The sequence below is a fragment of the Doryrhamphus excisus genome, chromosome 18 (assembly GCF_030265055.1).
Source record: "Doryrhamphus excisus isolate RoL2022-K1 chromosome 18, RoL_Dexc_1.0, whole genome shotgun sequence".
NCBI lineage: Eukaryota > Metazoa > Chordata > Actinopteri > Syngnathiformes > Syngnathidae > Doryrhamphus > Doryrhamphus excisus.
Genome location: NC_080483.1, coordinates 5,722,751 through 5,736,351, shown reverse-complemented (window position 1 = coordinate 5,736,351; position 13,601 = coordinate 5,722,751). Strand labels below are relative to the sequence as shown.

Here is a 13,601-nt window from a genome sequence, read left to right as displayed (position 1 = left end):
ATGGCTAGCTTTGTTAGCATTGTCTTGGCTAGCTTTGTTAGCATTGTCTGTGGCTAGCTTTGTTAGTATTGTCTGTGGCTAGCTTTGTTAGCATTGTCTGTGGCTAGCTTTGTTAGCATTAGCTGAAGAAGTGCTACGTGTGTTGGCAGCCGGCTGTCATGACGGACACCAACTTTTTTGCTAATCTGTCCCGTGTGAACGTCCACACCTGCTTGGCACACTGACGCTGCGGGAACCTGGTGAACCTCTCGGGGGCACGTGCACCCTCACTAACCCTCCATATCAGCATCATGAAAGCCCCTCCTACATTCCAGCCACTCAATATCCGTCAGCACATTACGTTAAAAAAACAGGCACTTCCTGTCTCACTGCCCCTTCTTCACAGCCACAACATTAGGTACACCTGCCCGATGTCTCCAGCGCCTTTTGTATTTGTCTCATCATGTCAGTCCTCGAAAGCATACATCAATGTTGAATCCACGTCTCTTCCTCCCATCCTGTGGCCGTACTTATAGGTTATCACATGGTTTGTCTGGTATCAGGCCTTCGGTCTCGGGCTGATACTGACACTTGGGGGCATGATACTGGGCCTGATACCAGACAAACCATGTGATGATCTTATTATCACATACTATTTAATCATGAGCTTATTATCACATACTATTTAATCAAAAGACCATTTTGTTTCCAGAAAATGTTCAGTTTATTACATGTATTATATCTAAACAGTGTAAACACAATAATTGCAAAAATATTTCAACAATAATATTTTATCAACAGTCTTATCTTATCAATGTCTGACAATTAAAGTTCCATTAATCAAGTTTGGGTTTTTTGGTGACTGGATAAGCACTAGGCACTAAGCACTCGTGTGCTGTTCTCTGATTGGTTGTTTCACGGGCACGATACCAGAGCAGCACGCTCTGAGTGGACAGCTACGGGGGCTGATACTGGACATGGTTAAACTCTATATTTTATCAGTATCACTGCCCTGGGATTTGACACAGTATCATTTCGGCCTTTTCCCGTATCATTCATGGGCGGTTTCTAGGATACAGGGACAATTAATACTGTAGTATGTGATAATCCACCTTAGCAAGCACATCAACTAGTAGTAGTAGCAGGTTCAAAGATTTGCGCCCATGTTGGACACATTTCCACTCACTGGCATCATTCATCGTCACTATCATCTTTACAGTCATTTCCTTGTGTTAGTGGCTTTACCAAGCCCACTCCTTCACGTCTCATGATGGTTTCATCATGTGTCCTTTGCTTTGGCTTTATTGGCTTTGGGGGTGTTTTCAAACATGGACTGTGAATCACATCACGTCTTTCCACTTGCTTGTCTATGCTAAGGAACAGCAGTCTGAAAAGGTCTTGCCCCATAGTCGAGAAAGGAAGTACAAGAAGAGCCAAGAAAGCATGTATATCCGAGGGGCCCAAGGCGACAGGATAGCTCTTCCTCTCTGCGGCTTAATAGATGCCCAGATTGGACCATTCATCGCTGGAGTCCCAGACGAAAATGGGTTTGCTAGAGGATGCACATGACCAAGCCGACCGGAAGCACATGGGAAAAGAGTACTTAGTGAGGAACCCACGGCTAGAGTACTTAGTGAGGAACCCACGGCTAGAGTACTTAGTGAGAAACCCACGGCTAGAGTACGTAGTGAGGAACCCACGGCTAGAGTACTTAGTGAGGAACCCACGGCTAGAGTACTTAGTGAGGAACCCACGGCTAGAGTACTTAGTGAGAAACCCACGGCTAGAGTACTTAGTGAGGAACCCACGGCTAGAGTACGTAGTGAGGAACCCACGGCTAGAGTACTTAGTGAGGAACCCATGGCTAGAGTACTTAGTGAGGAACCCACGGCTAGAGTACTTAGTGAGAAACCCACGGCTAGAGTACTTAGTGAGGAACCCACGGCTAGTGTCCTTAGTGAGGAACCCACGGCTAGAGTACTTAGTGAGGAACCCACGGCTAGTGTCCTTAGTGAGGAACCCACGGCTAGAGTACGTAGCGAGGAACCCAAGGCTAGAGTTCTTAGCGAGGAAACCACGGCTAGAGTACTTACTGAGGAACCCACGGCTAGAGTACTTACTGAGGAACCCATGGCTAGAGTACTGAGTGAGGAACCCACGGCAAGAGTACTGAGTGAGGAACCCATGGCTAGAGTACTGAGTGAGGAACCCACGACCGGAGTATGTAGTGAGGAACCCAAGGCTAGAGTTCTTAGCGAGGAACTCACGATGAGAGTACTTAGTGGGGAACCCATGGCTAGAGTACTTAGTGCACTAAGTACTCTAGTCGTGGGTTCCTCATGAGGAACCCACGGCTAGAGTACGTAGCGAGGAACCCAAGGCTAGAGTTCTTAGCGAGGAAACCACGGCTAGAGTACTTACTGAGGAACCCACGGCTAGAGTACTGAGTGAGGAACCCACGGCTAGAGTACTGAGTGAGGAACCCAAGGCTAGAGTTCTTAGCGAGGAACCCACACTAAGAACTCATGGCTAGAGTACTTACTGAGGAACCCACGGCTAGAGTACTGAGTGAGTATTGAGTGAGGAACCCACGGCTAGAGTACTGAGTGAGGAACCCATGGCTAGAGTACTGAGTGAGGAACCCACGACCGGAGTACGTAGTGAGGAACCCAAGGCTAGAGTTCTTAGCGAGGAACCCACAACGAGAGTACTTAGTGAGGAACCCAAGGCTAGAGTACTTAGTGGGGAACCCATGGCTAGAGTACTTAGTGCACTAAGTACTCTAGTACTTAGAAGTACTCTAGTCGTGGGTTCCTAGAGTACTTAGTGAGGAACCCAAGGCTAGAGTACTTAGCGAGGAACCCACGGCTAGAGTTCTTAACGAGGAACCCACGGCTAGAGTACAGAGTGAGGAACCCACGGCTAGAGTACTGAGTGAGGAACCCACGGCTAGAGTACGTAGTGAGGAACCCACGGCCAGAGTACGTAGTGAGGAACCCACGGCCAGAGTACGTAGTGAGGAACCCACGGCCAGAGTACGTAGTGAGGAACCCACGGCGAGAGTACTTAGTGAGGAACCCAAGGCTAGAGTACTTAGTGAGGAACCCACGGCTAGAGTACTTAGTGGGGAACCCACGGCTACAGTACTTAGTGAGGAACCCAAGGCTAGAGTACGTAGTGAGGAACCCAAGGCTAGAGTTCTTAGCGAGGAACCCACGGCTAGAGTACTTAGCGAGGAACATGATAACAAATATTACAGGTCTCATGTTTAAACAAATATTTATTGAAATGTAAACACTGAACACAGTAGGATTCAGCTTTTTTAAAGACACATTTAAACGGCATTATCAACTTTAAAAGGAATAAATATTCAACCATGTGCAAAACATTTCTGTTGTCGTTTAAATTTATCTAGCATCAATGTGATGAATGCTCCTCCGCAGCTTGACGCGCTGACTGTAAATCATGCGGTGGAAAAATACATCGCGCGTATCAGCCGATACCGATACAAGGAAAAAACGCAAATATCGGCCCGATATATCGGCCAGCCAATGTATCGGTCGATCCTTAGTAGAAAACAACTGAGAAGCAGCGCCTGAGCACTAGCTGTGTCTGCTTCATGGTGCCATTGTTGTCATCCTTCTATGCTCTCCCTCTGCATCTGTGGTCCAGTACTACTTCATCTGTAGCCAAACTAAACCAGTCGGTTTTTGGTCCAAGAAGCTACTGACTTGTTCAAGACTTTGTGAGCCAGGGTGTGGGGGCTTGCATCATATCTGCTTCCTGTGCGTCCATAAATAAGGACATAATAAACATGTCCTAGCAAAGAGTCATCAGTTAGTCTCATGTGGAAGCCAGAAGTACATACATATGCAACATCTCCGCCTTCCTGATATGGAAACCCCCTTCAAACAGTGACATGTTGGCCAATAGCAAGGTACAACACGCACATACACTCCAGCGCTGACAGGAAGCTAGACGCAGACAGAAGGAGTTCTCCTGGACTTTTCAGACAACTGGCAAGCATCACTGGCTTTGGGGTAAGGGATGATATCGTATATATTGGTCTGTGTTGAACCTGGAAGCAGCTCGTAAACCCGACTGTCAGCACCTGACAGAAACATGCAGCATTGTTGGCTTCCTGGATGGAGAGCAGACAGGCAGTCACCTTTATGTTGGCATACTGGACTTGTGTCAGACATTAAAGCACGCTATTGATGAATCAATTTATTATTTCTATGTCCGACATGAGGGCGGCACAGCGGTCGAGTGGTTAGTGCGCAGACCTCACAGCTAGGAGACCAGGGTTCAATTCCACCCTTGGCCATCTCTGTGTGGAGTTTGCATGTTCTCCCCGTGCATGTGTGGGTTTTCTCCAGGTACTCCGGTTTCCTCCCACATTCCAAAAACATGCTAGGTTAATTGGTGACTCCATAGGTATGAATGTGAGTGTGAATGGTTGTTTGTCTATACATATGTGCCCTGTGATTGGGTGGTGACCAGTCCAGGGTGTACCCCGCCTCTCGCCCAAAGACAGCTGGGATAGGCTCCAGCACCCCCCGCGACCCTTGTGAGGAAAAAGTGGTAGAAAATGAATGTCCGACATGATTCATACCTTCCATCACGGACAGCTACAGTGTACAGCCTAGCTTCCCAATTATGTGAATTAAAAAGTAAAAAGGGTTTTAATATTTCTAATGATGACATAACATGTTGTTGCGGACAACCAAAGAGCATAAAGATCACAGTTCACCACATCTACCACAGCTTGTCAACATTTAATATCATGCAATAGAATAACAATTCACAGTATCAATAAGTCCAACAAACCTCTAAAACCCCACTTAGCTGCCTCTTTCGATCTCTTTTTATATCTTTAGAAGGTACATAAGAGGCATAAAGATGGTGGATGATGGGCTCAGTTCCACAAAAGTACACGTTTGCTCCAAGAAGGCAGCAGTACATTAAAAGTAAACTCTCCATCCAAAAAGAGAAGCAGAGGAAAGCAAATGAAACTGCAGCTCATTTAGCAATCGGTCTTGCTAACAGGAAGTCAAGTCATTCTAACAGGAAATGCTATTTTTAGGTCAGCAAAATAAATAGACCATGTTTATAGTTCATTCATTCATTTTCTACCGCTTTTTCCTCACGAGGGTCGCGGGGGTGCTGGAGCCTATCCCAGCTGTCTTGGGGCGAGAGGCGGGGTACACCCTGGACTGGTGGCCAGCCAATCACAGGGCACATATAGACAAACAACCATTCACACTCACATTCATACCTATGGACAATTTGGAGTCGCCAATTAACCTAGCATGTTTGAAAAATAGTTTATGACCTTTCTAAACATGATTAGAAACCCGTAGACATGAATGAACATATATTCACCTTTACACTCCTATTATTCTGTGTTTACATCACATTGCACAGGCTACAGGACCACTTCAGGGACATCAAACAAAAACGATATCTTTCTTAAAGAATTGATCTGTATTGGCTGATTTGTATTGGTTGATCTCTATCGGTTGATCTGTATTGGTTGATCTGTATTGGTTGATCTGTATAGGCTGATTTGTATTGGTTGATCTCTATCGGTTGATCTGTATTGGTTGATCTGTATTGACTGATCTGTATTGGCTGATCCTATTGGTTGATCTTAATTGGCTGAGCTTTCCTTTTGCCAGAATGCTGCTGAACCTCACCAACCAGACAGAAACGGAGGATGTCTTCTCCTGCTTCAGTCCTTCGGTAGAAGCGTACCGCTACTTCGCCGTGCTGTGGGGATGTTCCGTCACCATTACCGGCACGGTGGGAAACCTGATGACCATTCTAGCGTTTGTCTCAGACTCCAAACTGAGGACCCGCTTCAATGTGCTCATTGTCCACCTGGCCGTGGCCGACCTCCTGTACTGCACCGTACTGCAGCCCATCTCTGTCGACTCCTATCTTCACCTCCGATGGCGCAGCGGCAAGATCTGGTGCAGAGCCTTCGGCCTGCTCCTCTTCCTCTCCAACTCTGTCTCCATCATCACGCTCTGCTTGGTTGCCATCAGTCGATACCTACTGGTGGACAAGAGGGCCCTATTTGACCGTGTGTTCTCTAACCGTGGACTGGTTTTCCTCCTAATGGCGACGTGGGCGCTCGGCCTGTCCAGCTTCCTCCCACTCTGGTCCGTTTACGTGTTTGTGCCTCAGGTGTGCACATGCAGCTTCCATCGAGTCAGGGGCCGTCCCTACACCACCGTACTGCTCTTTTCCTACTTCTTTGTGGGACTGGGCTGCGTCGGCACCTTCTATGTCCTCATTTACCAACGCATCCGGGTTGCATCCCAGGCCCTGCTCCGCTACAGGTTCAGTCGTCGCTCTTCCAAGAGGAAAGCCCCTTCGGAACCAGAGATGGACCCCAGCAGCGTGGAGAGCAATGTGCCCACTTGCAGCAGCGAGCTCAGCACATATGGTGACAATTCAGTCCAAAAACCGCAGCGCGGAGACGCAAACCAGCTGACAACAAGCAAGCCCAATCCTGACGTTGTCTGTAAGCCCCCTTCGAGCCCACCTGTGCCCCCTACAGTAGACTCAGGAGAGGATTCAGAATTTAAGCGTGTGACTCGCATGTGTTTTGCAGTTTTCCTGTGTTTCGTCTTTTGCTTTGTCCCCTTCCTGATACTCAACATTGTGGATAAACAGGGCCGTGCCCCACAGATGCTGCATATGTTGTGTGCAAACCTCACTTGGCTTAACAGCTGCATCAACCCCATCCTCTACGCTGTCATGAATCGACAATTTCGGAAGGCCTACCATGTGCTGCTCACCAAGGCAGCCTCGCCCTTCACACGCCTCTGGATCCAAAGCTTGTAGTTCACCTGCCTGGTTGATACAATACCATGCTGATCTTCTAAGTCTACCTACACAGTTTCTATGACGGGCTTTTGTTAAACCACACTTCCCTCACGGTCTGACTGCTGCGTTCTGAGTGGTAAATCCCTCCCGTGTGAGGGTGAGACCTCTGGGTGAGGGGAACTTCCAGATCCGCACTACAGAGGAGGCCGACGCTGAATCCTCTACTTAAGAGCTGGTTGCTCTCGGCCAGGACCTGGGATCATTTACTATCAACTAGAAGGTCCTGGAAAGACCATCACTGCCAACACTTTGATACCACAGAAGACTCAGAAGAAAAGGTTCGCCATAATAAACAGTAAATGATCAAGAGGATAATGACTTGCATAACTTTGCCTTATGTCAATGTCAACTGTGCTCATGTCAATGAATTGTCCCATTTTAAATTCATAAACAACAAATACTAGGGCCACGCAGCTGGGAGACCCGGGTTCGATTCCACCCTCACACCTGAAAGGTTTAATATGCAAACTCCACACATGCAAACTGTGTGGAGTTTGCATGTTCTCCCCGTGCATGTGTGGGTTTTCTCCAGGTGCTCTGCTTTCCTCCCCATTCCAAAAACATGCTAGCTTAATTGTTCACTCCAAATTGTCCATAGGTATGAATGTGGGTGGGAATGGTTGTTTTGAAGACGGCTGAGATAGGCTCCAGCACACCCGCGACCCTCGAGAGGATTAGCTGTAGAAAATGAATGAATAAATGACCATTCAGGTTACATTGGTTTCATAGTAACCGTTCATGTGTGAGCGGGTAAGCTGGTGTCAAGTCAAGTACGATAGCTTATTTTGTCATAAACATTCCATCTTATTTAGTCATAAACATTCCATCTTACTTAGTCATAAATATTCCATCTTATTTGTCATAAACATTCCATCTTATTTGTCATAAACATTCCATCTTATTTTGTCATAAACATTCCATTGTTTCGCCATTTGTGTTGATGAAAGCCTGTGTTGCACAAGCAGCAGGAATGTACCATTTGGCGCAGTATGATTGATTTCATCATATGAAGGAACTTAGGACTCACACCATAAGAGACCGGAAGTCATGGCTGACGTGAATATAGTTGGCGTCACCTGAGTTAACAAAACAAAGATTCTTCACCAGCAACGCCTTCTGTTGTTTTCATTCATGTATATTATTTCATGCTCCACATTTCATTCATCATTGACTAATCTTCCTTTCGTTTTGCTTGCTAGCACATTACACTAACAATGTAATGTGATGCGAACAATGGTTGTGTATGCCACACTAAATGTGCCCCATAAGCACCAAAACACTCTTCGAACTTCTTCTCGGAGTGAGTGAAGTGGTTTTTGGGACGGGACACACATGTGCCATGTATGGAGAAAAAAATTGTGAAACACTTTGTCTCATTTTTGCTCTGACTCCACAGCAGTGCCTCTCAGCCACGTGAAACTGCTTTGACAGCTGCGTCAGGACCCTCCTGGCACCTTCCGCTGGCTCGTAGTGGGCTGCCGCAACATCCTTTGCTCACAATTTTTTTCAGAGTGAATAAAGTGCATTTGCGAACAATGGTTGTGTGTGCCAAGCAATAAAGCACATCACACTGAATGTGTTCCATAAGTGCCAAAACGCTCTTAGGAGGCCTTCTCTGAGGGAGTGGAGTGCTTTTTTGGACCTTTAAGGCTGGCCCTTTAAGGCTGGCCCTTTAAGGCTGGCCCTTTAAGGATGGCCCTTTAAGGATGGCCCTTTAAGGCTGGCCATTTAAGGATGGCCCTTTAAGGCTGGCCATTTAAGGCTGGCCTTTTAAGGCTGGCCCTTTAAGGCTGGCCCTTTAAAGCTGGCCCTTTAAAGCTGGCCCTTTAAGGCTGGCCCTTTAAGGATGGAGCTTTAAGGCTGGCTCTTTAAGGCTGGCCCTTTAAGGCTGGCCCTTTAAGGCTGGCGCTTTAAGGCTGGCCCTTTAAGGCTGGCCCTTTAAGGCTGGCCCTTTAAGGATGGCCCTTTAAGGATGGAGCTTTAAGGATGGCCCTTTAAGGATGGAGCTTTAAGGATGGCCCTTTAAGGATGGCCCTTTAAGGCTGGCCCTTTAAGGCTGGCCCTTTAAGGCTGGCCCTTTAAAGATAGCCCTTTAAAACTTGCCCTTTAAGGCTGGCCCTTTAAAGGTAGCTCTTTAAGGGTGGCCAGTTAAGGCTGGGCCTTTAAGGCTGGAGCTTTAAAGCTGGCGTTTTAAGGATGGCCCTTTAAGGCTGGCCCTTTAAGGCTGGCCCTTTAAGGCTGGAGCTTTAAGGATGGCCCTTTAAGGCTGGAGCTTTAAGGCTGGCCCTTTAAGGCCGGCCCTTTAAGGCTGGAGCTTTAAGGCTGGCCCTTTAACGATGGCCTTTTAAGGATGGCCCTTTAAGGCTGGCCCTTTAAGGCAGGCCCTTTAACGATGGCCTTTTAAGGATGGCCCTTTAAGGCAGGCCCTTTAAGGCAGGCCCTTTAAGGCTGGCCCTTTAAGGCTGGCGCTTTAACGCTGGCCCTTTAAGGCTGCCCTTTAAGGCTGGCCCTTTAAGGCTGGCCCTTTAAGGCTGGCCCTTTAAGGATGGCCTTTTAAGGCTGGCCCTTTAAGGCTGGCCCTTTAAAGATAGCCCTTTAAGGCTTGCCCTTTAAGGCTGGCCCTTTAAAGCTGGCCCTTGAAGGGTAGCCCTTTAAGGGTGGCCCTTTAAGCCTGGCCCTTTAAGGCTGGAGCTTTAAGGCTGGAGCTTTAAGGCTGACCCTTTAAGGCTGGCCCTGTAAGGCTGGAGCTTTTAGGCTGGAGCTTTAAGGTTGGCCCTTTAAGGATGGCCCTTTAAGGCTGGCCCTTTAAGGATGGCCCTTTAAGGACGTCCCTTTAAGTCTGGCCCTTTAAGGATGGCCCTTTAAGGCTGGCCCTTTAAAGCTGGCCCTTTAAGGCTGGCCCTTTAAAGCTGGCCCTTTAAGGCTGGAGCTTGAAGGCTGCAGCTTTAATGCTAGCTCTTTAAGGCTGGCCCTTTAAGGCTGGCCCTTTAAGGCTGACCCTTTAAGGCTGGCCCTTTAAGGCTGGCCCTTTAAGGCTGGCGCTTTAAGGCTGGCCCTTTAAGGCTGGCGCTTTAAGGCTGGCCCTTTAAGGCTGGCCCTTTAAGGCTGACCCTTTAAGGCTGGCCCTTTAAGGCTGGCCCTTTAAGGCTGGCGCTTTAAGGCTGGCGCTTTAAGGCTGGCCCTTTAAGGCTGGCCCTTTAAGGCTGGCCCTTTAAGGCTGGCGCTTTAAGGCTGGCCCTTTAAGGCTGGCCCTTTAAGGCTGGCCCTTTAAGGCTGGCCCTTTAAGGCTGGCCCTTTAAAGATAGCCCTTTAAAACTTGCCCTTTAAGGCTGGCCCTTTAAAGGTAGCTCTTTAAGGGTGGCCAGTTAAGGCTGGGCCTTTAAGGCTGGAGCTTTAAAGCTGGCGCTTTAAGGCTGGCCCTTTAAGGCTGGCCCTTTAAGGCTGGCCCTTTAAGGCTGGAGCTTTAAGGATGGCCCTTTAAGGCTGGAGCTTTAAGGCTGGCCCTTTAAGGCTGGCCTTTTAAGGCTGGAGCTTTAAGGCTGGCCCTTTAATGATGGCCTTTTAAGGATGGCCCTTTAAGGCTGGGCCTTTAAGGCAGGCCCTTTAAGGCTGGCGCTTTAAGGCTGGCCCTTTAAGGCTGGCGCTTTAACGCTGGCCCTGTAAGGCTGGAGCTTTTAGGCTGGAGCTTTAAGGTTGGCCCTTTAAGGCTGGCCCTTTAAGGATGGCCCTTTAAGGCTGGCCCTTTAAAGCTGGCCCTTTAAGGCTGGAGCTTGAAGGCTGCAGCTTTAAGGCTAGCTCTTTAAGGCTGGCCCTTTAAGGCTGGAGCTTTAAAGCTGGTCATTTAAGGCCGGCCCTTTAAGGATGGCCCTTTAAGGACGTCCCTTTAAGTCTGGCCCTTTAAGGATGGCCCTTTAAGGCTGGCCCTTTAAAGCTGGCCCTTTAAGGCGGGCCCTTTAAAGCTGGCCCTTTAAGGCTGGAGCTTGAAGGCTGCAGCTTTAATGCTAGCTCTTTAAGGCTGGCCCTTTAAGGCTGGAGCTTTAAAGCTGGCCCTTAAAGCCGGCCCTTTAAGGATGGCCCTTTAAGGCTGGCCCTTTAAGGCTGGAGCTTTAAAGCTGGCCCTTTAAGGCCGGCCCTTTAAGGATGGCCCTTTAAGGCCGGCCCTTTAAGGATGGCCCTTTAAGGCCGACCCTTTAAGGATGGCCCTTTAAGGCTGGCCCTTTAAGGCCGGCCCTTTAAGGATGGCTCTTTAGGCTGGCCGTTTAAGGCTGGCCCTTTAAGGCTTGCCCTTTAAGGCTTGCCCTTTAAGGCTGGCCCTTTAAGGCTGGCCCTTTAAGGCTGGCCCTTCAAGGTTGGCCCTTTAAGACTGGCCCTTCAAGGATGTCCCTTTAAGGCTGACCCTTTAAGCCTGGCCCTTTAAGGCTAACCCTTTAAGGCTGGCACTTTAAGGCTGGAGCTTTAAGGCTGGAGCTTTAAGGCTGGACCTTTAAGGCTGGCCCTTTAAGGCTGGCCCTTTAAGGCCGGCCCTTTAAGGATGGCTCTTTAGGCTGGCCGTTTAAGGCTGGCCCTTTAAGGCTTGCCCTTTAAGGCTTGCCCTTTAAGGCTGGCCCTTTAAGGCTGGCCCTTTAAGGCTGGCCCTTCAAGGTTGGCCCTTTAAGACTGGCCCTTCAAGGATGTCCCTTTAAGGCTGATCCTTTAAGCCTGGCCCTTTAAGGCTAACCCTTTAAGGCTGGCACTTTAAGGCTGGAGCTTTAAGGCTGGAGCTTTAAGGCTGGCCCTTTAAGGCTGGCCCTTTAAGGCTGGCCCTTTAAGGCTGGCCCTTTAAGGCTGGCGCTTTAAGGCTGGAGCTTTAAGGCTGGCGCTTTATGGCTGGACCTTTAAGGCTGGCCCTTTCAGGCAGGAGCTTTAAGGCTGGCCCTTTAAGGCTGGAGCTTTAAAGCTGGCCCTTTAAGGATGTCCCTTTAAGTATGTCCCTTTAAGTATGTCCCTTTAAGACTGGCCCTTTAAGGCTGGAGCTTTAAGGCTAGCTCTTTAAGGCTGGCCCTTTGAGGCTGGCTTGGTGACAGCGCTCTACGTGGTCAGTTACATCCACGCCTCCGTCTACTGCCTGCTGGTCAGAGATCACCACGTCCTCCCAACATGGCGCCATTCTCGCTAACATGGGGTCATTCTGCTCCGCACAGATCATGACCGCGGTCCTGACCACACGCTCCACGCCGCTCATCCTGGCGGGGATGGCGGTGGAGCGCTACGTGTCCATCTGCTTCCCGCTTCACTACAGCCAGATGTTCACGGTCCCACACTGTTCCTCATCGGCGCCTCATCCTGACCGCCATGCCGCCCGTCAGCGACCTGCTCATCACCGTGCTAAAGAAGCCGCCCAGCTTCTTCCATGCCGCCATCTTCTGCGACCACTCGCTGCTCTTCCGCCACCGCTCCATCTACTACAAGAACTTCGTCTTTGACGGCGCCTACTTGTCGTTTGTCTTCCTCACCCTCCTCTTCACCTACTGCAAGATCATGATAACGGCTCGTGCCGCCTCCACCGGCTTGGCATCCGTTACCAGGGCCCGGAACACTGTGCTGCTCCACGGCCTGCAGGTGGCGCCACCTTCTACACACGTGCAGTATCTCCTCTTCCAGCAGTTGTCAGACCCGCAGGGTTCTTAAGGTTCTTCTGCTATTGTCCTCCTTGCAGCTGCTGCTGTGCAAGCTGGCCTTCGTGGTTCTGTCGCTGCAGGCAGCGTTCATCTCGCTCTTCCCGCTTCTGAGCCTGAAGATCCTCTACCTCTTCTTCCTGCTGGTCTACATCATCCCTCGCTTCCTCAGTCCCGTCGTCTACGGTTTCAGAGATTAGCTCTTCAGGAAGTACTGGACCCGCTTCCTGGCCTGTCAGAGCCTTGCTAACGTGCGCGTTGGTGCCATCGCTTGATGCGGACCTCCAAGTTCAACTTCAGTGCCTTCCTGTGGCAGGGATTTCAAAATAAAATGTTGTAAAAACATGGTAACATATTTCCAGTGAAAGATCTGATTAATCGATAAAATATTTATTGAAAAGCATCAAATTACCATGAAGAAAAAATATTTGTAGTAAAACATCAAATTCCCTTGACTAAATATTTCATACTAAAGCGTCAAATTACCATGATGAAACATTTGAATTGAAGCATCAAGTTAACGTCAAATCAACACGATCAAATGTATTTTTATATTTTATCTGAACATTCTAAAATATTGCAATACAATACAAAATAAAAAATTAAACATGAAATAAACATGAGAAATTATATGACCAAATTAAACATCTAACATAATCAAATATTTATACTAAAGCATAGACTTCATAAAACATATTTGCTAAAAAAATTAACTATTATAAACAATACATATTAATATACTGCATAATACACAATTATATATTTAATATTATACATATTAATAAATATGTAATAAATGTGTTCATATTTTTTAATGTAAAAATTTAAAATTTTATTTTGATTATAAAAACATCACATTGTCATAAACGATTTGCAATCTAATCAACATGATCAAATATTTAGTACAAAATATCGACCATAATTATTCAATTAAACCAAATCAAACCTTTGACCTCAGAAGAACTTTCCGTTCCAGGGGTGCCATACAAAAAGTCAAAGTTTAAACGACATCCATATTGTCGACCAGCAGGTGGTACTGTGGTCACAATAATGATGATGATGATAATTGTT

General features: G+C 47.8%; 2 protein-coding genes across 2 annotated transcripts; both read left to right on the top strand.

Moving 5' to 3' along the window:
- The first annotated feature begins 3,946 nt into the window (after positions 1-3,946).
- gpr84 (G protein-coupled receptor 84) lies at positions 3,947-7,710 on the top strand. The gene is made up of 2 exons (XM_058054390.1): positions 3,947-4,019; positions 5,661-7,710. Exon 2 carries the CDS (start codon positions 5,662-5,664, stop codon positions 6,832-6,834), a length of 1,173 nt encoding a protein of 390 aa, XP_057910373.1. The 5' UTR covers positions 3,947-4,019; position 5,661; the 3' UTR covers positions 6,835-7,710.
- Positions 7,711-11,856: 4,146 nt separating this feature from the next.
- Positions 11,857-12,805, top strand: LOC131106608 (odorant receptor 131-2-like). Its single transcript, XM_058055831.1, is given in 3 exon segments — positions 11,857-12,182; positions 12,184-12,474; positions 12,572-12,805. Coding segments are annotated over 3 exon segments (675 nt in total). The 5' UTR covers positions 11,857-12,032.
- The last annotated feature ends 796 nt before the right edge of the window (positions 12,806-13,601 follow it).